This window comes from Xenopus tropicalis, chromosome 6 (genome assembly GCF_000004195.4).
Source record: "Xenopus tropicalis strain Nigerian chromosome 6, UCB_Xtro_10.0, whole genome shotgun sequence".
NCBI lineage: Eukaryota > Metazoa > Chordata > Amphibia > Anura > Pipidae > Xenopus > Xenopus tropicalis.
Window position 1 is genome coordinate 58,304,115 of NC_030682.2, and position 26,994 is coordinate 58,331,108.

General features: G+C 37.4%; 1 protein-coding gene across 2 annotated transcripts in view; it reads right to left on the minus strand.

Annotated features, from left to right (window-relative positions):
- sugct (succinyl-CoA:glutarate-CoA transferase) overlaps window positions 1-26,994 on the minus strand; it is a 332,890-nt gene that overhangs the window by 46,156 nt on the left and 259,740 nt on the right. For both annotated transcript variants that reach the window (XM_031904075.1, XM_002933407.5), the window contains exon 13: window positions 5,250-5,313. In XM_031904075.1, coding sequence (XP_031759935.1) covers window positions 5,250-5,313 — 64 coding nt within the window. The remainder of the gene's footprint in view (window positions 1-5,249; window positions 5,314-26,994) is intronic.

A 26,994-nucleotide genomic window follows, 5' to 3' on the forward strand; every position in this document is an offset into this window, starting at 1 on the left:
TGCGCAACGCTGTGCCAACAAAGTATTTTTTAGAGAAGTTTTTGCCCTTGATCCCCCTCCTGCATGCCCCTGTCCAGGTCGTGGCACCCTTTAAACAAATTTAAAATCAGTTTTCTGGCCAGAAATGGCTTTTCTAGTTTTTAAAGTTCGCCTTCCCATTGAAGTCTATGGGGTTCGCAAAGTCCGCGAAAATTCGCGAGTTTTGGCGTAAGTTCGCCAACGGGTCCGCGAATTTTTTTTTTCAGGTTCGCTACATCCCTACCTGCATAGATAACTAGGGACATAAAAGGATACTGTCATGATTGTTATGGTGCAATTTCAATGCAGGATTTCTCTGTTCCTGTTAACAAACATTATTGATTGGTTAAAAGGCTCTGGTGCCATTCTAAATGTTTTTAACCACACTGAGCATGCACATAACTAAGCCTCCCTTGAATGTAAGAGATCAGAAGTGTAACCTGTGTTCTGCCCGAGCATACAAGAAAAGGGTCACTACAAAGAAAGGTCTAGCCTCAGACTCAATCTGCTTAGTAATGCCAGGCAATCAGGTAGCACTTTAAATTTCTCACTAGAATGGCAAATCTTTAACTACCCAATTGCAAACTGACTCAGGTTATCAGTGTCTATAATGAACAATTTTTTTGATCTGCAAGGCACAGTTCACAAAAGCAATTGCTTCACAAAGCAATGATGGTTTTATTTAATAAATGTTAGTCAAAACTATACAAATCAATGACAAACCAGAGCCGGAGTTCAGTTACAGAAATTGTGTTTGTAACTGGCACTAATATTTATTTCCAGTCAGACCTTTAAGGGCAGCTGATAAAAAACTGACTATTTTTCTTTCTCAAGTATCAATCTGATAAAGCATTTGATTGACTGATGTCAAGATAATTACATAAGTAGTATATGACTTAAGTAATCTATCGCAATTAGCCCAGTGTTTAATTATGTGATAGAAATCTAAGTCAGGGTTTACTTTGCAGTATGTGAAAAGAAATCACTACAAGAGATCTCTATCAAACTAATGAGCAGCTAATATCCTTAGAGCTGTGGAACCACAACAACCTTCTAAGTAACTGAGAATTCTGCAAAAATGGAAGCTAAGTATAATCCTACTTGTTGGAACTATATATATGTATATCACATACTATTTATTTTAAAAAAAAGAAAAATGTGTGCAGTTATACAGCCAATGCATGGCCTACACAGTAACCAAAATTAGGAAAATTACTTAGGTCCATTTATAATACTGCCTGAAAATCCTATCTATAACAATCATTAAGACAATATTGATTCAGAATCAGTCAGAACAGATATCAATGAGAAATGTTTACACTTGGGGAGGTGCTTAAAAAACAGTGGCAGATTCCCCATTACTTAAAGAGCTTTTTTAATCAAAGTACAGTAATCCTAGTAAAACACTGTACACTTATGAATGTGGTCATGGTATGGCTTATTAATGGGAGATTTCAACAAATAATTTGGGGCTATCTGCCTTTATCAACCAAACCATAGAAAATGTATAGTCCATCCTGGATAGTTTTTAGTTCTAAGCATGGACTGGGGCATTTGCTAAAAGTAAACATGAGCAGACAATAGGGCTAATTTACATAGCATAGAAACAGTGTGCAAAGTGAACTTTTGGATGCAGTTGCCATGTTTTTACCCACGGTATCACATTTTCCTCTAGAATCCCAGCAGTGCTGCAGGGGCAGTTGAGTATTATGTGTTAAAATTGAAGCATATGCAATGGCACTTATATATTGGACATTGGCATATTGGACATTACTGATTGGATTGGATATTACTGAAAGAATCCTTTCCAACTGCACACATCCAACTCCTGTTGAGTAATACACATTATGATTTTGTCCAAAAGTGAACTTGGCACACTGTATTTGCACTACCTTCTGGTTCAAAAGTGCCGGTAGCTCCAGCATTCTCCCTCAACAATAGGTGCAGCAGTGCTTGAGTGTAACTGTATGGAAGTTCAAGTACCTTTAATTAATGGGGTTTTTAATGCGACTAACTGCAGGGTAATCTTAAATTTTTGAAATATGTGTATCGAAAAAAATTCTCAAAACTCTTTAAACATTCTGAAGCTAAAACCTGGTGAGCTTCTGTAAGTAGTTGGGGGGGATTGAATTTTCATAATTTAAGCTACCTTCAAATTCTAGTTTTAAAAAAAAAGTTCCAAGATTTTAAAAATGAATTGTAGAATTGGGTTTTACTGTAATCAAGTTCTTCCGAATTCAGATTTTTGAAAATAAAGCAATACTTCTAATGTTAGTAAACCTTCCTCCCCAAGTAGCTTTTGGATATTCCCATGTTTATAAAGACCAGTTTCTGGAATGCCATTTTAGAGTTGCTTACTCTTATTTATTGTCTATTTGTGTTATATACATAGCACCCAGTATGTACCAATAAATCATATTCACATGCAGGGATGAATCATATATCCCGAGGAGTTTTATGAAGTAGCTTCTCATTTCCTTTCTTTAAGATGATGTTTAACATTCGCAAATCAGCCTTTCCAACTCAAGCCTTAAATCCAATTCTTTGGTGGTATTTATGGTTTCTCATTGTTAAATGTAATTGAGAATTTACAGCATGTTTTACCTGTACAGTGTAGCTTAATTTGTAGTTTTTCCTGACATATCCTTGGACAGTTCTTTCAACTCCCTCATCTTGCACTTTGCACTTGTCCCATAAGGGGTATACTCTTTCTCAAACATAGATTAAGTAATGTGTGCAGCATGATTGCCTGTTCCCATTGGATCCAAAAAGCTTTTCTACCTGCATAAAAACTTGATAGCCAAATCCCAAATTGCCAATAAGTTCCAGATGTGTTTGTGTGTCTACACATGTGTAAGAGATTGCATATGTATGCAAACATTATATATACATTGTGTGTGGGTGGGGGCTGCATGTGTGTGTGTGTGTGTGTGTGTGTGTGTGTGTGTAGACAGGGAGAAAGAGAGTAAAACCTCCCTTGTGTTTCATGTCGTTGTAGATTCTTGTCACCAGGAAAGAAAATATGGAATAATAAATAGCTGCCCCCATCTGGTTGCTGCACGATTCAGTTATTTTCCAGCTCACTGTAACCTTTAGCTAAACGTATGGTTTTATTTAGATTTTATCACAATAACATCTTAGTCCCTTTAACTGTCCAAAAGTTTATATTGCATTTAACTCAGGGATATGAAATACACCTATTTTCCTTTTCAGTGTTAAAAATATTTTATGTGTTTCCCACTTCTTGCAATATAAACACATGTGGCTCAAATAAAAAAGTGACTTTTAGATTTAGACAGGAGGCTGCAACGATGTTTGACCAATGTACCGTAACAGGATACAAGAGAAACAATAAAAGTGATCTCAACAAGGTCTCCTAACGACCATTTAACACTATTTCTTTCTATGCAGTGTTTTAGGTACATTTTCTTTATGCCTCCTCTATGTAGCTGCTGTTTTCTTTTGCATTAAAAGCTTTTCTATTGTACAGAACCTGTTTAATACACAGGTAAAGTGTGGGATCCAAAAAAGAGACTAACCACAGTTATCTATTAACACTCTAAACCCTTATGTAATAATATGCATTCTTTTTGCCCAGTAGCAGTAGCCCATAGCAATCAATAATCTGCTTTTAAAAAGGTGATCAGTAAAATCTACCTGCTGATTGGTTGCTATGGGTTACTGCATCTGGGCCAAAAACAAGGCGGTAGCAAGTCAGACAAAGAGTAAGGACAGGCATTAGAAGCCAGGTTCATATACAAGCCAGTGGGACGGCAGTAGCTTTCTATCCTCTAGTACATATATGTCAAACACAAGGCCCGGGGGCCAAATCCGGCCCACCTGGCTGTTTTATGTGGCCCTTAAGACTAAGGGGTACATTTATCATTCTGTGTAAAAAGCAGAGTGAAGCATTACCAGTAATGTTGCCCAAGGCATCCAATCAGTAATCAGATTTCAACAGTAGCAAAGCATCTATTGGCTGCTATGAGCAACATCACCAGTAATGTCTTAGTCCACTTTTTACACATTGTGATAAATATACCCCTTAGTATCTTACTAAGTATATTAATAAAAAATTTGGCCCGCGACTTAGCCTGTGTTTTAGATTTTGGCCCCTTATGTGATTGAGTTTGACACCCCTGCTCTAGTATAAGGGTCAAAACCAGCTGAACAAGAGTTGCAGCTTGACGCAGTAGAAAAGGCTTTGCAGGTGCTGCAAGAATACAAAAGTGATCTTGGGTATGGCAGAGCTAAAATAATCCCCTTCTTTACATAATTTGGCATAAAAGACAGCATACTATATGATGAAATTGACACAGGTCATGGGCACTTGGGCTAAATGATATGTGGTTGCCATTAAGCATAGAAACCCTGCAGCATTCCCCTAAACTATAACTAACATCTGCCACATTTGGCACTACTAAATTTACCATATTTTATTCATTCTAAACTTCAGCTGTGATGAATATAATGGTGAAATGAAACGCTATAGGATGGAAGATCTCAGATCATGAATGTGTTAGCTATGTTCTGAAAGTGACATATTTTGCTTGTCTTTAGTAATCATCATCTAAGTACTGGCTGCCCACTATATGCTTACTGCACTCTGGTCAAACATAGATGCCAGCTGCCCACAACTGAGGGGGGATTTATTAGCATTCAGATTTTTCATGTGTCATATTTTTTTTAAAACCACAGCTAAACTCATTTTTACAGATGTCAGTCATTTAACAAAAAAACAGAATTTAAATAAAAGCACAAACTAAAAAGTCATGGAAAAAAATTTGAAAAACATGCCTTTTTCACATTGTCACACAAAAGCCAGCGCCAAAATAACCTGAAAACCTCTAAAAACAAAAAGAAAGATCTTCCAATTGTAAAAGGGACATCTGCCATTAACCTCTACATGATCTTGACAGGTTTTAGCTTATTAAATTTGGAAAAAAGCACGGGTTTTCAGCAACAGAAATAATCGAGCAATAGTGAATTTTCTGAACCATGCCAGCCAATCATTTCAAAGCCATGCAAATGGAGCCAAACGGAAATAGCATATGGGGAGCAGACAGGGGAGTGAGAGAAACATTACGCATCAGAGATGTGCTGCTTCAGGGAAAACTATCTTGACATTGGATTGTTGAACACTTGCCCAAAGGTGAACCCCTTTAATGCAAAAATGCAAAAGTAAAAGGATAGCCAAACTAGTTCTAGATTAGACAACAGAAGCACCTTACCTGGAACAGATATCTTCCTTGCTGTGGGATGGTCCATGTCTAAAATAAGGCCATTGTGTATAACCTACAAAATAATTAAAACATCAACATTTAAATACAAATGTGCAAGTTATGACATATACATATTTTTTTCTAACCCGGTCCCCTCAATAAATACAGTGCTACTAAATGCATGTATGCTGTATTCATCTGCACAGTGCTGATGCTTGCAATTAATACTGGAGCACAAGGACCCCTTCCTGTGGCTGCTCAGAGCACGGAAAGGGGCAAATTATGAAAACAATAGTGGACAGCATGTAACCATTTGCCGTAAATCAGCCTTCAAACTAAGTTATATATGCAACCAATGCTTTGAGCTTCCCTAGCTGGTACAATAGCATGGTTTGGAAACCTCTACCTTGGGAGCTGAGGAATATAATTAAATAAAATGAAAAATAATACCATTTGAATTTCCGCTTTATACAATATATTTCAGGCATAAAGAATATGTCTGTTAAGGAATCATTTTTATTCCAAAAATCTGCAGTTTCTTGAGTTCATCTCAAGAGAGATATGCTAGGCTACAGAAAATGTCGGTATTCATGTTCAGAGCGTAGCCTGTTTGATTGTAATACAATACCAATAGGAAAATATCCAAATACAAAGTAAATGCAAACTGTTGCTTTGGTGATGTTATCTATCAATTGAAATATTACCCTTGGCTTGCGCATTAAACTGTGTATTCAGCAAGCTTCCAGTTACAGATTAGATATTTATTTCCCCTAGTGCATATACCTCAACTAGGGAAATCGCTATGGAACAGGAACAAGAAATATTTTCTTTACAATTATATAGGAATAACCACAGCGGATCTACTTTACACTGACGTGAGATACTGTATCTGGATAAATTACATGTCTACAGTATGTATGGTATTTTGACTCATTCTGCTACACATAACCGGAACCTAGGCTATTAAACCAATGGGAAAACTTTTTCGCGTCCAAAGAAAATTGTTGCTTCAGAGGTATAGTATAAGGGTAAAGCACTTAAATAATAAGCCTACATCACATTTTTTATGTTGGCCATTTTGATAAACAGACATTAGTATATTCTTATAATATGCACCATTAGCTGAAAACTGGATGTAAGTGTATAGCATTAGTATCTCATTATGTAATTAACTTTATACCACATTAATAAATAAAACATTCACTCAACAAATAGAGACTTAAAGTAGACATCAGCTGTAGTCTATTAACTAATAGCTTGCGTCATATTTCTATTAACCTTTCAGAGTGCAGCTTTGGCTTTTGACATTTTCTTTAACGTCTCATCTATCACAGCATATTGGAAACAGGCTTTGTAGCATGCCCCTTCGTAATTTTAGCTACTGTGCTGCTTTGATACTGCATCTATAGCCATTTCAGTTAAAACTATGTGGATATGTGAGCCCATCTGAACATACAGTATAAGAAAGATGATCCAGCAACACCTAAATGCCACTTTATGCCTCACATATAGTCTGGTAGCGAAATTTTTCGCATTTGAATTAAAGTCTGCATTTTGCGATTAGTGAATATTTCTTGGAAATATTTGCTTTTGCCACAGTTTTGCCAATTTTCTGGTGAAGTGAAACAGGACAAATGTGCTCATCAGTAAGGTCTGGTTTTCTTTAGTACTTGTGCTTTATTAAATAGAAATATTATGTCACTTTAATATTTACATGTCATTTCTCTGAGAGGACGTATACTATATAATATAGTGTACAGTCATGGCCCAAATTGTTGGCACCACAGAAATTTTTCCAGAAAATCATGTACAGGTATTGGACCCCTTATCCGGAAACCCATTATCCAGAAAGTTCCGAATTACGGAAAGTTCATCTCCCATAGACTCCATTTTAATCAAATAATTCACATTTTTAAAAATGGTTTCCTTTTTCTCTGTAATAATAAAACAGTACCTTGTACTTGATCCCAACTAAGATGTAATTAATCTTTATTGGAACCAAAACAATCCTGTTGGGTTTAATTACTGTTTAAATTTTTTTTAGCAGACTTAAGGTAGGAGATCCGAATTACGGAAAGACCCCTTATCCGGAATACACCAGGTCCCGAGCATTCTGTGTATTTCTCACAGAAAAGTATTGCAGTAATACATGTTTTGCTATACACATGTTTATTCCCTTTGTGTGTATTGGAACAGGACAAAAAAGGGAGGAAAAAAAGCAAATTGGACATAATGTCACACAAAACTCCAAAAATGGGCTGGACAAAATTATTGGCACCCTTTCAAAATTGTGGATAAATAAGATTGTTTCAAACATGTGCAACTAGAATCAAACAAATGGATCATGAGAATTATAAAGGTATTGTACCCTCGACAGAAGGTTACTATGTGAACAATTAATGTGATAGAAATAGGTGTGAAGTGCACATAACCAGGTGAACAAGGTGAAAAAGTAAAAAAAGAAAATAATTAAAAATGGCAATAACCAAAACAGCGTAGAGACCATAAATCTGGACATAAATCATTAATACTTGGAGGATGGAAACACCAATATTAGTTATTAAGGATTAGAAATTAAGAAACCCCAACAGAGAAAACATTTTTTAGTCATTAAATGTTAAAGGCCACAGTGTGGCAGCCATTGCAAGACATTCAAGTACATCATGTTTCTTGTTTAGATGAAAATAGAGAGGTAGTTCATGTAGACCACGTGGGGCAACCGTGTCCAGTTTGAAGATCCATCTTGCCTCCACCTTGAGTAAGTCCACATCTCTATCCCCACCCCTTCTTGGGATGGGTACATGGTCAATCAGCAAATGTCGGAATTGTGGAAGCCAGTGTTTAGCCATCAGAAAATGTTTAGCAACCGGTTGGTCAGCCGAGTGCTGAGCGGATAGCACATCTGTGGTTGTTCATTCTGTCTCTGTACGTGGTGGACGCCTTTCCCACATACGCCAAACCGCAGGGGCATCAAGCCATGTACACAACATATTCACTGGTGAAGGTCAGTCGATGCCGGATTTTTAACCTTTGGCCAGTATGTGGATGTCTAAAAAAAGAGCCCTGTACCATACCATTGCATGTCTGACACCCAGTGCACTTAAAACATCCAGGTTTCTGCAGTTTGTTCAACCAGGTAGAGGGAGCTGGTGGAGGTTTTAAATCCTTAATCATGAGCATGTCCCCCAAGTTCCTGGCTCTCCTGTAGCCCATAATAGGTTTTTTCACCCCCCCCCCAAATGGGAGTGAACTGTCAGAAGATAATCTGTTGTACAGGGCCTTCTGAAGACCCCTGCTTTCAACTGCAAATGTGTTAGAATATACATTATATATATATGGACATTAGTGGCTGAATGTATCCCTTTTCGCTTTCGTGAAAATTTGTAAAACCACAGGAAAAGTCACGAAATGGTGAAGTTTAGCAAAACACATTAAAGTCAACAGGCGTTGACTTATGGTGAAATGCAGAATTTAGCTGTGAATCCAAATCTGTTGAAAAAATTCGCTCATCACTACTGGACACCTGACTTTCCAAAATCCCAGAAGTTGGTCTTCTGCTATAAAATAACATTAGTTACTCTTCTGGGAAATCTTTCTACTAGATGTTGGATCTTTGTTGCTGGGGTTTGCTTCCATTCAACCACAAAGGGCAAGTGCAAGGCACTAATGTTGGGAATCAGGCTTGGCTTGCAGTTAGGGCTCAAATGAATCCTACGGGTGTTTGATTGGATTGAGGTCAGAGGTCTGTACATGATAGTCGGTTTCTTTCACTCCTGTCTCAGCAAACCCGTTCTGTATAGACCACCTTATCTTTAGTCATTTTTGTGCCGAAATAGGAAAGGACCTTGCCTAAACTACTGACAAAGTAGAAATTTCAAGAATGTCATGGTACACTATAGCTTTAAGATTTGCTATTAATAAAATCACGGGCCATAGCCCAAATCATTAAAACAGACTCAGATCATTGTTCCTACTTCACCAAATGTTTCACTTGGTATTACACATGCAGGCAAGTAGTGTTTGCACATGGCTTGTGTGCAGCACCCATGGTCCCAATGAGTAGTGCAGCCCTGACATCCAGAGACAGTTTGGAACCTCACACTGAGGGGCAGATCTATTAAAAGGTTGTATGTTTCCATAAATTATTATGATAATGTAAAAACCTTGAAAAATTTGAGGTTTGAGTGTACTTTCCGCTTTCTTGCCACTTTTTATATTCGGATCTTTTAATAAATGACTAGACATTCGTGGTTTTAGTGAAAATTAGTTTATTCATTGTTTCAAAAACCTCTAAAACCACAAAAATCTGAATTTAGATAAATCTGCCTCTGAGAGTTCCAACTGGGGGCATATCATTTTACACAGGGTGCCAAATAACCAAAAAAGTGTTTGGATATTTTTGGCCATATAATGTTGTTCAGTAGCCCACACTGATCAGCTAATTATTATTTAGAAGGATCTGAAGCATATGAATTTTGCAGTTATAACTTAATTTCCATCTTGCATATTTTAGCAAATATGAATTCAACTATGCAAAGAATATAAGAAAACACATTACCCCATTCTTTGAGACTGCACCATTTTCTGCAATTCTCTCTTAAACAATTCTAATATAATACATTTATAAATCTCAGATATTGGATATTTTTGGTGCAAGTACCAAGCTCAGATCCACTTATATATAAGTTTTGCTAATAGTTTAGCTCATTCTTTTTTAGGTCTATTCAAGGTTACTGTAGAACTCTAGTAAAGCCACTGTCAACCCACAATAGTGTAAAATTAACCTTGGTTTGCCTATCTATGCATACAGTGTAATTAGAGTTTAGTTCTATTGTGTAAGAAAAATTATCATTATTTAAGCTAGAAAAAAAAAATCATGCTGTAACTAAGTTGCATATCTTTTTTTTTTTTTTGCAAATCACCAACCAATGTTTTGCAAGAAAGCTGAGACCATGCCCTAGAAGAGCTACTGGAAATGAGATGCATGGTCACAGTGGGATACAATGAATCATATTATATTTCAAATATTTCAAAATATTTCGTAGTGTTAAAACTTGCGCAAAACGTCGCGCCTTTTAAGTTTTAACGCTACGAAAAAATCGCAACTTTCGGAATGGCTACGAAAAACTCGCGTTTTTTCGCGCAAATCGTATTGGTAACGAAAAAGTCGCGATAATTTCCGAAAAGTCGTAAAGGCGCCGAAAAAATCGCAAAAAATACGAAAAAGTCGCAAAATGTTCGTTTTCCAATCGGAATTTTTCCAATTCGGATTCGAATTCGTGGGTTAGTAAATCAGCCCCAAAGTGTTCAGTTTTGTGAAAATGCTGTAAAAGGAAGATTTTGATTTTCTAATGTTTTAGGTTTCAAGTGATGTTTATGTCTTTGAGACAGTAGATGAATTTGCAAAAATAAATGCCTCAAGCCTCACACTGCTGAAGTTTGAAATTATTTCCATAGTTCTTCTCCACTCCTCTACCGCAGAAGTTTAAATAGCATAATGTCGTTTTGTTTTTATATATTTCAAATAAATAGGCTCAGTGTATTAGATTCAGGGTGTGTCGTTTAAAAAAGGGTTTGTGAAATGGCTTAAAACTTTTCCATATATTAAAAAAGTCATGACAATTACAGTATGGTTTTAACTAAATTCACTTTGGTGCATGCACAAAGGAAACAGAGGCCTTAACATTCCTTTGATACGCAACACTGTGAAAAATGCCTACTGCCGGGTTGTTATTAAAACCAGCGCACTGCTGTGGTGTCCATAATTCTTAGACAGATACTTTTATAAGCATAGAGTTGGAGTAAATCTAGGACAAACAACTGTAACACATGTATTAAATACAAAACAGTTCTGGAACTGGTAAGTTTTGTCAGTCAGGGCATTTTATATATGCATGTTCAACTATGTTTTTTTATTGACAAAAACCCAGAAGTGCATGATAAATCAGTAGGGTCCACGTGCAATAAAGTAGCAATTCAGCATATCATAAATATATGACAATGTTTACAGCTATGCAATGGCCTATATTTATTTTTAAGGGTGTTTTGTCTGTTGTGTCGACACCATTGTTGAAACTTAGCATGACTTAATATGTGTGAGCAATTAAAACCGTCTGTCCCAGAACGGGGTGACCTTAGAGCGCAGCCAGTGAGTGTTTGCATGTTTGCACAAACACTTTAAAGGGAAACTCTGGCTTCCAAAGCAAAATTTGTTAAAGAGCCTCACACAACACAAAAATCCCTAATATAACTGGATATCTACCTATATCTGATCCTGCAAAAAGTATGAATAAATACCATTTTTATATGCTGAAATCCAGCTGCAAAACAGTGTTTCTCTTTCTGCATAATTTGAAATACTGGCAGGGGAGGAGGAACTAAAACACTGATGTTACAAATTGTAACAACTTCTCCACAGTTTACAGACAGCATTAACTACATAACCCACAATGCTTTGCACTGTGATATTGTTTTCCTTATTCTAATTGGGGTTTGGATTCGGGTTCGGTCGAGACCGTGTATTCGCCCAAAACAGAATCCATCAAAAAAAGGCTGGTTTCGGCCCAAATCCCGAACCGAATCCGGGATTCGGTGCATCCCCAATTCATTTACCAGTCTCTCATTCAAACCACTCCCTGGTTGCTAGGGTAATTTGGACTAGCAACCAGATAGCTGCTAAAACTCCAAACTGGAGAGCTGATGAACAGAATATTACTCTTACATCATACTAAGGGGCTTAATTATCAATGTACGAATTTCTATTGTGTTAAAGTACGATTTGCGAAAATTCGTATACTTAAAAATGTCTGATGTGAGGAAATGTTACGAACATTTATTGTGGTACTAAATGAAAGTTACAAAATTTTTGTATCTGAATGATTGGAAACGGCGCAAAAACCGTTCTGACTTTGAACCTTTAGTGCATGTTTTTTGAAGCCTCCCATAGGACTCAATGGCACTCTGCAGCTCCAACCTGGCCCAAGGAAAGTCACGATACCGAAGCTTGAATGAAACCGAAACTTTCGTACTTGTTGCAACAAATATGATTTTGTCGCACAAATTGTCGCAAGGTACAAAAAGTTGCAAAAACTAACAAAAAAATTGCATAAAATACACAAAAGTTCTAAACTTTAGAAAAAATAAGAATTTTTAGTAATCGGACCTGTTGTACTTTAAGGAAAGTGCCCCAAAAAATCATGGGTGAACCACCTCTTTCAGTTGGTGTTTGGGTGGAGTTCCCCTTACGTATTTTGCAGTTAGCGAAGCACACATGATTAATACAAAATATTAAATTGATAAAGAAAAGGTGGTACTGTATATAAAATTATGAAAATGAAGCAAAAGAGCCATATAGAGACATATACAGAGCTCCCACCCCGCCACATACACACATAGATACTCACACCAGAAATCAAACCATTTTTTTGTATCATCACATTGTTTATGCATGCTATTTATAATTGTAAATTTCCAGGGAAGGGACATCTGCCATTGACTTCTACATGACCTCAACAGGTTTTAGGTGGAGAGTTTTTGGATTTGGAATTGTTGCTCAAAAAACGCATTTTAAATCTTGAAAAAGTTGAATCCGAGCCCTAATTTGCACGCGCTGAAAAATTGTTTTACTGCCGTGTTCATGTAACAAAAAAATCACAGGATTTTTAGGGATTCAGATTCGGTTAAGCCAGACACTTGGGGGCTGATTTACTTACCCACGAACGGGTCGAAATGAGTCCGATTGCGTTTTTTTCGTAATGATCGGTATTTTGCGATTTTTTCGTATGTTTTGCGATTTTTTAGGATTCTTTACGAATTTTTCATTACCAATACGATTTTTGCGTAAAAACGCGAGTTTTTCGTATCCATTACGAAAGTTGCGCATTTTTCGTAGCGTTAAAACTTACGCGAAAAGTTGCGCATTTTTCGTAGCGTTAAGTTTTAATGCTACGAAAAATGCGCAACTTTTCGCGTAAGTTTTAACGCTACGAAAAATGCGCAACTTTTTACGCAACTTTCGTAATGGATACGAAAAACTCGCGGTTTTACGCAAAAATCGTATTGGTAACGAAAAATTCGTAAAGAATCCGAAAAAATCGCAAAGCATACGAAAAAGTCGCAAAATGTTCGTTTTCAAGTCGGAACTTTTCCAATTCGGGTCGGATTCGTGGGTTAGTAAATCAGCCCCTTGGATTCAGCCAAATCCTGCTGAAAAAGGCAGAATCTTTGTTGAATCTTTTGTGCTGGGTTACAAGATGATTTTAGATTAGGTAGGTCAGCTGGTAGATTCGAAAACATATGTCCTGCTGGTAAGCCAGAGAGCAGGCTTGGAAATACATTATTTTTGGTTTTAAGCATAATAATCCAACTCTGTGTTTGCAGAGACAGTTGTATTAAGCCAGAAATATCTTTGCTTAGTTGCTCCATATATATGGAAACCCATTCTCCATGACACACAACAACAAGATTGTCTGCCACACTTTTCAAATATGTGGGGCAGCAGGATTGTGAGTAATGTATCTATGGAGAGATTCAGATATTTGTAAGACCCAAGGAGCTAATGAACTCCAGTGCCTGGTGGAATCATGCAGTGTAATTTAGCTTCTAGTGTACAGGACAAAGTTTATCTTGTTTGCTATGCCAGTTTTCTAAATGCTATTTGGAAATTTGACATCTGCAATGTGACATACACCAAGAGCAAAGCAAACACTCACACAGATATTCCACTTGCACAACTGAAGCAAAGGGCAATATACATAAAGAGAACGGTTATGAAAAAAGAATTGCTTAACAGTACCAACGGCGATTGTTCAAGATACGTGCATATTTACTACAGACTAAGGGAACACACCTGGAAATCTATCACAACATGATGTACAAAGCTGATATCAGACAACTTCATACTAAATGACCCACTGACCAAAGTGGAAATTAATGAAGAGTAGGGCAGCTTTAAAGTAATGCAGCAACCCATCACAACCAATAATACATCTGCTTTCATTAATCTACAGGCCCTAGACAGATAACATCAAAGTGATGAATGGTTTCTATGGGTTACTACACTGTTGCTAGAGACCTGCATTTTGAATGCTAGTACACCAGAAATGTTAAATCTGGTCATTTTAAAATGAGAAAAACTAAGTTATGCAGAGCTTTACTATGCTAAACAGGAGATTTAACCTAGCAAAGAGAAGCAGTGAAGGCTGTAGAGGTGCTATATATATATACAGAAAGCTCAATATTACAGGAAGGCCATCTCCCATTTATTTTTAAGTAAGTATTTCAAATTTATTTAATGACTTTTCTTTTCTCTGAAATAATAAAACAGTACATTGTACTTAATCCTAACTATAGGTGGCCATACACATTAAGATCTGCTCATTTGGCGAGGTCACTGAATGAGCAGATTTTCTCCTGATATGTCCTCCTAAGGTGGATGATAACCACGTTGGGCCCTTTGGCCAAAAGGTTGAACTACATCAGCAGGTAGAGGCGCCATTGGACCAAGGACCATATCAACAAACCTGCCTCATTGAGATGGGGCCAGTTTTAGGCCAGATATCAGTTGGGTGGGCCTGCTGGGGGTGCCCATATATAGGCACATAAACTGCTAAATAGGCCTGAATCGGCAGCTGAAATCTGCCCTTGTATCTTGTATCTTGTATCTTGTAATCTTGCCCTTGTACCTTAAGCTGAATCATGATTCCATATTGGAGGCAAAACATTACTATTGAGTTTATTTAATGTCTACATGATTTATAGTAGACTAAAATTGATACAAATTACAGAAAGATTCCTTATCAGGAAATCCCTAGGTTTCAAGCATTCTGGATAATAGATCCCATGCCTGTATCTATCTCTGTCTGAACCTGAGCCTTAGAATAATGCACTTTATAGCAGAACAGATAACTGAGTAAACAAAGAAACCAATCAGACTCTTTTAATGCTTGTGTCTGTCACCTGCATAGCTGGAATGTGTTCATCTTGATATATGGTGCTGATTTCACAGAACACTCTCTCATCAGCTCTGATCTGCTGTGCAAGTTATTACAATGCCAGCGACACATAGTTCAGAACTATTTTCACTGATGACCTTTCAGTCTAATGGCTTCAGTCTAATGGAGTCAGAGAGGCACCTACTCTCACTACTTTTAAGACACACTTCAGTCGACACATCTTTAAACAAGTGTTAGCACCATCTTTCAAATGTATTTCTAATGGGATTAGAAGTTAATAAAATAAAAATATTCCTACCCTCCCCCCCTGGCCTGGTAATTAAAATCATATAAATCCATGTTATCCCTGCAGGTTCTTTCTGCTGTTGTCTAGAAGGCTGTAATATGTGGTGGCTATTCTTTTATTCACTGTTGATTCTATTGAAGTAGTCTGTTTTACTTGATGCACTTTGTATGCCCATTTAAGAGGGAATACAGGTATTTTCTATTGGTGATACATGCCTTGTTATATATCATACACATTGTTTCTCTACAATTAAATATTGCTTTAATTGTATAAGGCATTGTTTAAGTTTAACTAGCAAACTGTTGCAGTTTGTAAGAAATATGAAATATATTCATTGTATGAAAATTATCTGAGGCTCGAGACATGTGTTGCTTATACTTTACAATCTTCAAAAGAAATAATAACATTTACAATTACAGCTTGGAAATAAGGCGAATTTCCCTTTAAACATCATTTTCTTATTGCAATGTATTCTGACTCTTTTGGGCTTTTAATTATGGACTGCTAATCATCCCCATGTATTGTATTCAACTGACAGGCAATATAAGGCATGTGTACTGGTGACTTCAGTTAGATAATAACCTGGCTCAGAGAACAGGGGTCATTAACCTTTTTCCACTAATAAAGCCTAATAATGATATGACTTTAATACTTGCTAACAATAACACCCAGGTATTAGACATATCACTTTGCAAATTACGACTGGGTTTTATTACTATATTATTATATATTTTTTACTGCCTACTTTGTAACCAGAACAACTGAAATATAGTCTCTAATGTTGAAAACAAATGTAAGAAATTTTTAGTATATAACCCTTTACTTAAGTTAAAGTTTTAACTAAGAAGCCATATATATATATATGGGATCACTTATCCGGAAACCTGTTATCCAGACAGCTTTGAATTGCAGGATGGCTATCTTCAACAGAGGCAATCTAAAGCAAATAATTTAGATTTTTTGAAATAATTGTCTTTTTCTCTATAATAATAAAACTTGTATTCAGGCCTGGGCCTAGGGTGGCAAAAATATTTGGGGGCAGTATGCTGCCTGCTGGCCATATCTGCACTGGGGACTGGACGAGAGATTTCTGGCAGCTGTTTAAATCTCACCTTCCCAGTCCCCTGTGCAGCCCATAAGTACAGGAGGTGTTACAAACAGGGAGGGGTGCAAGTGTGGGGGGTTGTGCGGGCGCAGGGGGTGCAAGCCAACACCTGTGGTCAGGGGAGACTGGGAGTGCGTGGAGGCAGGGTGTAAGAAGCCTAGGGGCACACCACAGGTAAATCCAGCCTTGCATGTACTTGGTGGTAACTAAAGGTCCCCATACATGGGCCAATAGTAGCTGCCGATATTGGTCCCTTGGGCCGATTCGGCAGCTTATCAGCCCGTGTAGGGGCAGAACCAAGGGGCCTGGCCGACCGATATCTGGTCTAAAATTGGGCAGATATCGATTGGCCAGCTTTGATGCGGTCCCCGAACCGACTGCCCCATTGCCGCCCACATAATCCGATCGTTTGGCCCCAGGGCCAAATGATCGAATTATTTATTTTTTTTACATAAAAACGCTTTCCGATATCACCCACCCGTAGGTGGGGATATCGGGTGAAGATCCGCTTGCTTGGCGAAATCGCCAAGCGAGCGGATCTGCTCGTGTATGGGGACCTTAAGCTGCATGAATCCATACTGGAGGCAAAACAATCCTGGGATTAGTTAATGTTTAAATGTTTTTTTAGTAGACTGAAGGTATGGAGATCTAAATTATAAAAAGATCCCTTATCTGAAGAACCCAAGTCCTAAGCATTCCAGATAATAGATCTCATACTTGTACTGACATATTACTATCAAAGCCAAAAATCTGGGAGTGTGTCTATAGTTTAACAGTATAGCCTAAAGTGAATGGTTGGTTATATGACCCCTAGCAAAGGATACAAAGATAAACTGCTTATTGTTTGGTATTCCACCTTCTCCAGAAAAAAATTACAATGAAAACAGTAAAACTATAAAATTGTAGTTAAAACCTGTGTTGCTCATATTAAGTATTTCAATACAAGATTTTACAGTGGGCAAAGTTGTAGTTAAAAGAATTTAAGAAACATTTTCAACCTCTTGAGAACATCTGGTCACGTGCTTATCAGCCCACCACTGCCTTGCTCCCAGTTACATGGCAGACTCAAAGCCCAAAGCAGGGGATGCATGCTTGCATAGTCATGTACAAATCTAGGGAGGAGAGAAACTGTTTCTCTGGCCTGTCTTTCGGGCAGAAACATATAAAAATATCTCAGTAACTGAACTTTAACAGTAGAGTTATGTTTTCGCCATTATAAAACACTACCATTACATTCCAATCATTGCACAAAAAAAGCTTAAATAACATTCCATCTCTTATCTTTTTGTACAGACACCAAAATATTTAAGAGTTTAAAAATAACATCATAGTTGAAAGACTAGGCTATTACTTTGAGACAAATAATTAAAAAAAAATCCATGAACAGGCTGGGATACTGCCTTAACTCTGTTAATCTAAACTTGGCTTTTCTTCCAGAAAGCTGAGGTGCAGTTCTTAGCCAAGGTGCCTCTAAGTGACTATTTTCTGCTTTAATCCTTCATCACATACTTGCAGTAAAAAGTCCGGTCACAGACTGTCGCCAGTAAATATCTGCATTTTATAAACTTTTCCTCTTTTTTTATAAGAGTTAGAGGCATCCTACCGCTTTCTATTGCATAAACACATTTCAGCAGAGAAAAGGCCATCAAAAGCAGCCAGCTGTCACACAGTCCTCCTTCTTCTTTGTGTTAGATAAGTATTTAGAGCAATTAGGCTCTACAGTAGTTCAGGCAGGTAAACCTTGATAAGCCAAGCCATCATCAGCCTTGTAAAAGGAGAAACTGAAAACAATGCTCTTAAAATCTCAAATTCCAGCTTAAAAAGAGTTATCTCACATACAATAGGATCTAAGAAGAAAATTATACCAGCATCTAGAAAATACTACATCATAACTGTTTTTCTTCCTTTACAATTAGACAGGCCTGAGCATGCTTTATCACATCCAGATCTTTATAAGGTATGCATGTAAAATGCACAGCTTTGCTTTATTATGCCCTAAACCTGACTCTGAACTATAATACATTTTACCATAAAAATGCAAGGCCAATTTTTAAAGTTAAAATTCTTATACACTTAAAAAGGACTATAGGGGAAATTTGCAATAATAAGGGTAATAATTCCATAGTTCCAATATAAATCTGGCTGGGAAATTGCACCTGACGCATCAAATGATTAAGTTCAAGGACGCAAGTCTGGTGTACCTAGTGACACAACTGTGAAAACCCTGGAGATACTGTTTGATGCAGGGTGGCAGTCGCTCCAGACTTCATTAGTATCATAGTAGAAGTACACAATATAAACACCGAAATATAGAAGATAACAGAGTTTTGCTGGTCGTCTTTTCTTCTGTTTTTATTTCTTTACTATTTGCTCGTGACAGGACCACTTCATATACTTTGTTAAATAGTTGTTTCTGGAGGTGTTGGACACAAAGGATGGGCTGTACTGACCCTTATCTGCAGTTGGTCTTTCAGTCTGTAGTTTAATAGAGTGTAGTTGTAATGTATCTTCACACTGTCCATCCCTTTGCTGGGTTTGACCAGGTACCTGGTATATTGCAGCCTGTTGCCTAACCTCTTCCCTGTTCAGGCAGGTTGGAGGTGTAGTCTTACCCTGTTCTGAGGTTCCTAGGACTATGCCTAGTGCTGTTAATAAAACTCACCTGCTCTGTATTAATTGGCAGGTGCAGCCAATCCCTAGTGAGCTCCCAGCAGAAAGCCCTTATTTACACCCTGACCTGGCTCCTCACCTTGCAGTTCCTAGGTCTCTGTACCTGCTGGTCACCCTGATCTTTGTTCCTGCTTGCTGGATACCCTGACCATTGTCCCTGTTTTCGGGGAAGGTATCCTGTCCTTTTACGTGGGTTCTTGTTTCTGATTCTGGAATCAGAAACCAGGTTACCTTTCACTCCGCTAGTATTGTTTCCTGTCCCAGGACTTTTGTTATCCTTGAACTATCCCTGCTGAGCCAGTACACTTCGTACTTTTATTATCCTGCCCGTTTTATACAAAAGTTGTTGTAACTGTTTACTTTATGTTGGCTTAATAACCTGTTTTGTGTGCAAGTATACTTCCAGTCTCCTTGCCTGGAGTGACCCCCTGGTGGCCATTCTTATGTGGGGTTTGGGTCACTGTGCATAACAGCAGTGTTGTGGGTACACTCCTAGGAAGCTTTCTGGGGCTGGGAAGGCCTCTGTATCTGGATGGTAAAATTTCCTTTCACTTCATTACATGTTTCTAGATTTTTTGGGGGGGGGGTAACTGGTAGTATTTATACCAAAAAACATTGGTGGTAAAGGCTGGTAGGAAAGGTTGTTTACTTAAAAAGCCAGTGTTTCTGTAGGGATAAGGGCTGGTTGCATTCATTCATCTGGGTGCAAGGCTGAGGAGAAACAGGGCAGGCAGATGGAGGAAAAGAACTGATTTGTGGTGAAATAGAAAAAAGTACATTTGTTTATCATTCAATGATGCTGAGATTAGTGATGAGCACATTTTTTTCACCAGGCTAGATTCACTGCAAAATTCTGCATTTCAACACTAGTGATTTTTTTTTGCGAAACTAAGGCCAAAATTGGCTGCATCAAAAAATTTGCAGAGAAAAAAGGCCCATTGACTTTAATTGTTGCACATGTAAAAAAAAAGTTCTGTAGTAACCTTGAAAAGCACATTTTGAAATTTTATGATAAGAAAAAACACAATAATTATTCAACAAATATAGGCAGATATGAAAAAGGGTAATCTCATAAAGAAATTACATAAAGCAGAATTTGTAAAAATCCTCTCACTCATTTAAGCAATAAACTCATTTTACGCTTAATAAACCAATGAAAAATATCCATTTACAGCACACTGTTTACTGTCTCTAAACATATAAACATATTTGGAATTACTTTTCAACTACTAAGGAATTTGCCAAGTTCCTGTTTACTACAGTGATGAACAAAAATGCAGCAACAGGTCTTGGATAACATTTTTAAAATTCATGCTGGTTCTTGGAAATCCAAAATGTGTATGCCCCCAGCAAGACATGTGTAAGGAGCTGGTAACTTTAGCTGAATTTGTTGGCTTGACAGCCTGCCCTATCCTGACTGACTAGGCTGAAGTGTGATTAAAAAGTACAGTACCGGATAACATTTCTTTAAAAAGTGCTTTATTTAGAATAGTTGAGAATTATTTCTGCAATTTAAAGGATACTTCATACTGAATAATGAAATAATGTATCACATTTTACCAGTCTGACTCCCATATGTAATAACAGTTCCTAAGTTTGGCAAGGGTGCAGTAACCCGTAGCAACAATTTAGATGTTGGCTTTTAAACAGGTGACCAGTAAATACTTCCCTTCTGATTCCAGGTTGCTATAGATACAATAGAACAATAGCAAACTGTACAACTTTCATTTTAATTACTACTGCCATATGTGGTGGATTCTTGACATGTGGATTACCCAGAGGCCAAGAATCCGTCCCTACCATCCAAAAAGCTTCCAGGTGCAGGCACATCTGCCTCATGTGGCAGTAGCCTTAAAAGGAAATCTATAATGCCAAACAATGTAGTTCTCTATAAAAATCTATTGCATAAAGCATGTATATGTAAAACCTTGCTTATATGTAAATTTACTTTTTTAGTAGTATATATCTTTGGATCATCCTAAATAGAGATTTTTCATTTTAAGTACTAAGGGCCGCCCCCTGGGATCATATGATTTATGGTGCACACAAACAAACCAAGGGCACACATACATGCTAGGCCACATCAGCCAATTAATGGGCAAAGTTCTGTCTTTTGCTCCCACACTTCTTCCTGTTACAGTTAGAGCTGCATTATTTCCGGTCATGTGATCTCTAAAGGAGCACACAGCCCATCACTAAATGGTGGCTCAAGGGAAAAGATGTAAAAGTGCAATATTTACTGATATATATTCCTTGTTCCTTGATCTGTTGCTCCTGTCTTGCTTGAATAATTGCACTTTTCATGAACATTCTTCTCTATGACTTAAACATAACATTCATTTGATGAAAATTACAACTTTACTCACTATGTATTGCTTGTAAGAATAGTTAATTAAGGGGAGAGGACCTGTGAGCATGTTACCATAGGCAACCATGTCCTTGGCACTTCAATTGTTTAAGCAAGGGAGTACAAAGAAACAAAGCAAGGGAGCTAAGAGATGAAAAGGGGTAGCAGTAGAATATGGGGGATATTCTAAAAAACAGCCATTCTAGGGAAAAAAACAATATTTTACTCCAGGACAGAATATATTGTTGGAAAAGCTGACAAGAGGGCAGCTTGTACCATGAAATCTTGAAAACATTGGGGAAAATGTAAAAGAGACTGTAGTGAGCTGATGGACAGGAACCTGTTTGGAGAGTATAAGAGAACTACTAGAATGAATACATAAGTAATTATGAAGGTACTTTTGTGGAAGAAGGAGGGCAAGAGGGGGTACTATATTTGTATATCCTTTGGTATAGTCTTAGCATGAGCAGCAAGAAGGTGATTCCTGACATCTTGATTACCCTAAGGTTCCAAAGTGTGGCAAAGGTGTTTTGACATGCTGTGATCATAAAACAAACTGTACTGAGGACTAAAGTATTCCTTGTCAGACAAGTTTTTTTTGTCAATATTGACTCTCTGTTTTATTGATTACCCTTACCACAACCATAAGGTGACGGCAGGAAAGGTGCCCTGTCACCTCAACCTCCAATCTCTGATTTTATTGCAAGTATTTTCCCCTACAGCACAAGAATTGGAAGGGGGTCAAGGGCATTAAACCCAGGTCCTGGTTATTCAGTCATTACGTATGGTATACAGTTTGTATAAATGAAAGAAATATGCAACGTTTTATGTTACATATGAACAGCATTTATTATCACGTCCTCTGAAATGACTTAATGCCAGAGTGTCCAGTAAATCAAAGTGCTGATTGCCAGGTTTCTAAATTGTTGATGTGGGTGGTATAATACACTCTGAAATGGTGGTGGGTGGGGGGGTTAACTGTTGTTTTTGACTATAAATTTGACTATAAATTAGAGTAGAAGGTTCATACAGATATTCTCGTTCTCTGTGCATTCACTTTAGAAATACATTTTAATATTTTTCCATACTTTGAAATAATAAGCCAGGGCAAATATTAAAGTTTTCCACATTTTCTTTTAACACATACTTACAGGTACATCTTATGACTCTAAAGAGAGACATTGAATCTATTTTTATTTAAATATTTCTTTTGGACAGCATTTGTGGCATAAACGGAGAGACATTTTATGGAGAAAAAAGAGGCAATTGTTATCCCATCAAAGAAACCTGAGCATAACACTTTATTATAAAGACAGGCAGACTCATTTTATGAAATATACAGACATTGCACCTTTTACTATGTAGTTTATAAGAAGGCACGGCTTATTTCTTAATGAATGAATGATGTGGAAACTTTTGTTAAATAAATACTCTATAGTTCTGGATTTCTGGTACTTGTCTCTCATTGTTGCATTTTGTGAAATCTAAGATGTACGGTAGGACAATCATTGATGAAAAAAGATTTTCTATGCCAGGCATATTTCCTAAGTAGCAAAAAACCCAATGCAAACTTGTTGGCCCAAACACAATATACAATGAAGTAAATGCCCATATCACACTGCAAGAGTATTGACACCATTATACAGGCTCCAAACACAGCTCAGCAATACCTCAGGCCAATCTGCACTCCTTAATAATTTAATTAGTTGTACTTAAGATGTGGCTTTGCCTATTGGTCTTCATGGCTGACTGTCCTGGTCCAGTGTTAGTAACTGAGCTAAAGAGCACTATCAATGGTTGTCATGTAGCTGCCATGTAGCTCATAGCCTTGTGTGAGATAAATTATTGCTCTGGGAACTGTGCAATGCCCTACAATTAGGGTAACTTATCAAACTCTTATTAAAATGTTTATTATATCGCCCACCATCCACTGGCTTTTGAAGAATGCTGCATCAGCAAGATATTACAGTACATGAGACAAAAATGCTAGTCTGATAGATTTTCATATGGTCTGCCTCTAGCCTTGCTGCTGTGATACCCAGGTTTGATAAAAGTGTATTGTGTGTATGCCAACTAAATAGAACCATGAAAAAAACCTGAATGCATGAAATAAAAAATCAATAACATTTTTTCTAGGATAACCACCATTGACTAGTGATGAGCAAATCTGTCAAGTTTCAGTTCACCCAAAAATTTGCAAAACGGGAAAAAAATTGTGAACCGCGGCGACTGTGCAACTTTATTTGATGCACGTAACTTTTTTTTTTTTTGAGTCCTGCAAATTTTTTTTCTTACTCACACAAATCCATGTGTGGCACAAAAAATTTGCTCATTACTACCATTGACCCCTACATGAATTCACAAGATTTTAGATGCAGAACTTTTATATTTTAGTTTTCTGCACTTAATATATATCGAACATTTGAGTTTTTGAAATGATCATTTGAATTTGCGAGTTCTAGGGTAAAAAAATTGAACCACACCAAAAATTCTAATTTAAACGTTGCTAAGTCAGCCCCTAAGTTATACCTATATACCTTAGCATGATAACTTCATACTATAACAAAATCTTTGCCATTTACAACAGTTTAAAGCAGTGCTGTCCAATTTCTGTGCTACCGAGGGCCAGAATTTTTTTGGCCTACATGGTGGAGGTCAGTTTTGGCCACTCCCTTTTTAAACTGCACCCACTTCAAACCACACCCATGTTATCACAAGAGCTTATATGACCATACCCACATTAACGGTGGTAGCACAGCAAAAACCCAAATGGTTGGTGTAGGGATATCACATTTCATTCATATGTGAAAGAATTATATTATGTTATGTTATATTGGCTTACCCTTAAATCCATATGCCTTCTCCTCCCCTGGGGATAGCACAGCAACCCCCAGCATATAATTACACACCTTAGGAACCATATAATGGCTTCCAAATGCTAACAAACTCCCAGAACAACCCCCTGCCAGGTTCACCTCCCACAGGCAGCATAGGGCAGGCAAAGTATGGCACACACAGGAACCATAGGGCAGGTAGAGTATGGCACATAGGCAGCATAGGGCAGGCAGAGTATGGCACCCACAGGCCACATAGGCAGACAGAGTATGGCACACAGGCAGCATAGGTTAGGTACAGTATGGCACACACAGGCAGCATAGGACAGGCAGAGTATGGCACACACAGGCAGCATAGGTCAGGCAAAGTATGATACACACAGGCAGGGTAGGGCAGGCAGAGTATGGCACACACACGTGGGGTAGGCAGGGTATGGCACACACAGGCCACCAGTTGGACAACCCTGGTTTAAAGGAATTCTTAATAACTGTTACCATTAGATTGCTGGAATTTTTCAATAGCAAATCAACTGCAACCCATTGGTCCTAAAATGCTAACATTTATATATATACAGTATATATATATATATATATATATCAGTAAATATTCCCTTTTAACATCCTTTTCCTTGAGCCACTATTTAGTGATAGGCTGTGTGCTCCCTCAGAGGTCACCTGACAGGAAGTGATGCAGCTTTATCTTTAACAGGAAGTAGTGTGGAAGCAAAAGGCAGAACTCCATTAATTGACTGATGCGGCCTAGCGTGTATGTGTGCCTTGGCTTGTTTGTGTGCACTGTAAATCCTATGAACCCAGGAGGCGGCCCTTAATTCTTAAAACGGCAATTTTCTATTTAGGATTACCCAATAGCACATACTACTAAAAATGTATATTTTTATGAAAATGGTTTATTTATATAAAGCAGGGTTTTACATATGAGCTTGTTTATGCAATATATGTTTTATAGAGCCCTACATTGTTTGGGGGTATAGTTTTCTGTAAAATATGAAAAGCTCCAACTCTGCACAGTGCACCTTTAAGGCTGACAGAATGTCCCTTTTATTTGCTAGAAACATTTTTGAACAGAAGACCTATTTGTAAAATCTCATTTTAAGAATTCTGCAAATGGTTGGCTAATCCTATGCAACGTTATCAATCCTTAGACAGTGTTATGTACTGCAATAAAAACAATATTCTTGGAGACTCAAAAAAAAAAAAAAAAAGTGTGTCTTATATTTTATATTGCTTAGTATGATCTACAGTAAATTATATTTTATTCCATAAAGAATTCAGACAAAAACACACTTGTAAGTCCAGAGAAGCTTTTTTACTTAAAATTCTGAGTATCATCAATCATCGCTGGCATTTCACCATCAGGTGTATTAATCACTTTACTTGTCTAATATAACCAATCCTTTACTTCAGCAGATTTGTTTTACTTGGACTTACTTTATGACTACTGCAAGGAAAGTGGCCAAAATTCGGTACACCAGAAAAATCATTAAAATGCTGGTGGAAATTCTAATATATTCTGTAAATAAGCGGTGCAGTTCTGATCAGGAGCAGCCAAGTCTGATTCCGATCCCTGGGAAGAGCTCACTCAGACCCATATTGAATGTCAGAGTGAAAGGTATGACAAAGTCCAAAACATGTAGGGGGCACAGACAGATTCAGAAGTACCAAGAGCCAAAGCTGCATTTTCTCAGAAAAAAAAGCAGATCCACCACCCTCAAACACACATACACACACTAATAACAATGAAAGGTTTTTGCTAGAGAATAATATATCATTAAATATATACAAACTTTCATGCCACCTCTTGCTTGACAATTATGTCTGCTCTATAAAAGCTAAAAAAAAAAACAAATACAGGTATGGGACCTGTTATCCAGAATGCTTGGGACCTGAGGTTTTCCGGATAAGGGATCTTTCTGAAATTTGGATCTCCACACCTTAAGTCTACTAAAAGATTATTTAAACATTAAATAAACCCAACAGTCTTGTTTTGCCTCCAATAAGGATTAATTATATCTTAGTTTGGATCAAGTACAAGGGACTGTTTTATTATTACAGTGAAAAAGGAATCATTTTTAAAAATGATAATTATTTGCTTATAATGGAGTCTATGGGAGATGGCGTTCCCGTAATTCAGAACTTTCTGGATAATGGGTTTCCGGATAACGGATCCCATACCTGTACAAAACTTAGCAAATGATGGGCCTGATTCACTAAAGTGCGATAAAAATTATCGCACTTTTTTTGCGGTAAAAAAGACGCAATAATTTGCGCCCGATTCACCATAGTATTATCGCGTGCGATAATTCGACATTTTCGCATGCGGTATTTCTCGCGCTAGTTTTACCGCATGCGTTAATTTCCACGCTGAAAAGAATACGATCGCATGATTCACTATAACTTTTGCGCGCTAAATATCGCATTCGGCTATGCGAAAATTAACTCCTACTACAGGCAGGCGAAAAATTATAGAAAAGTACAGTAAATGAGTTTTTGGCATGTATGGAATTTCGCTACTAATATACAGTACTATAGCGGTGAATA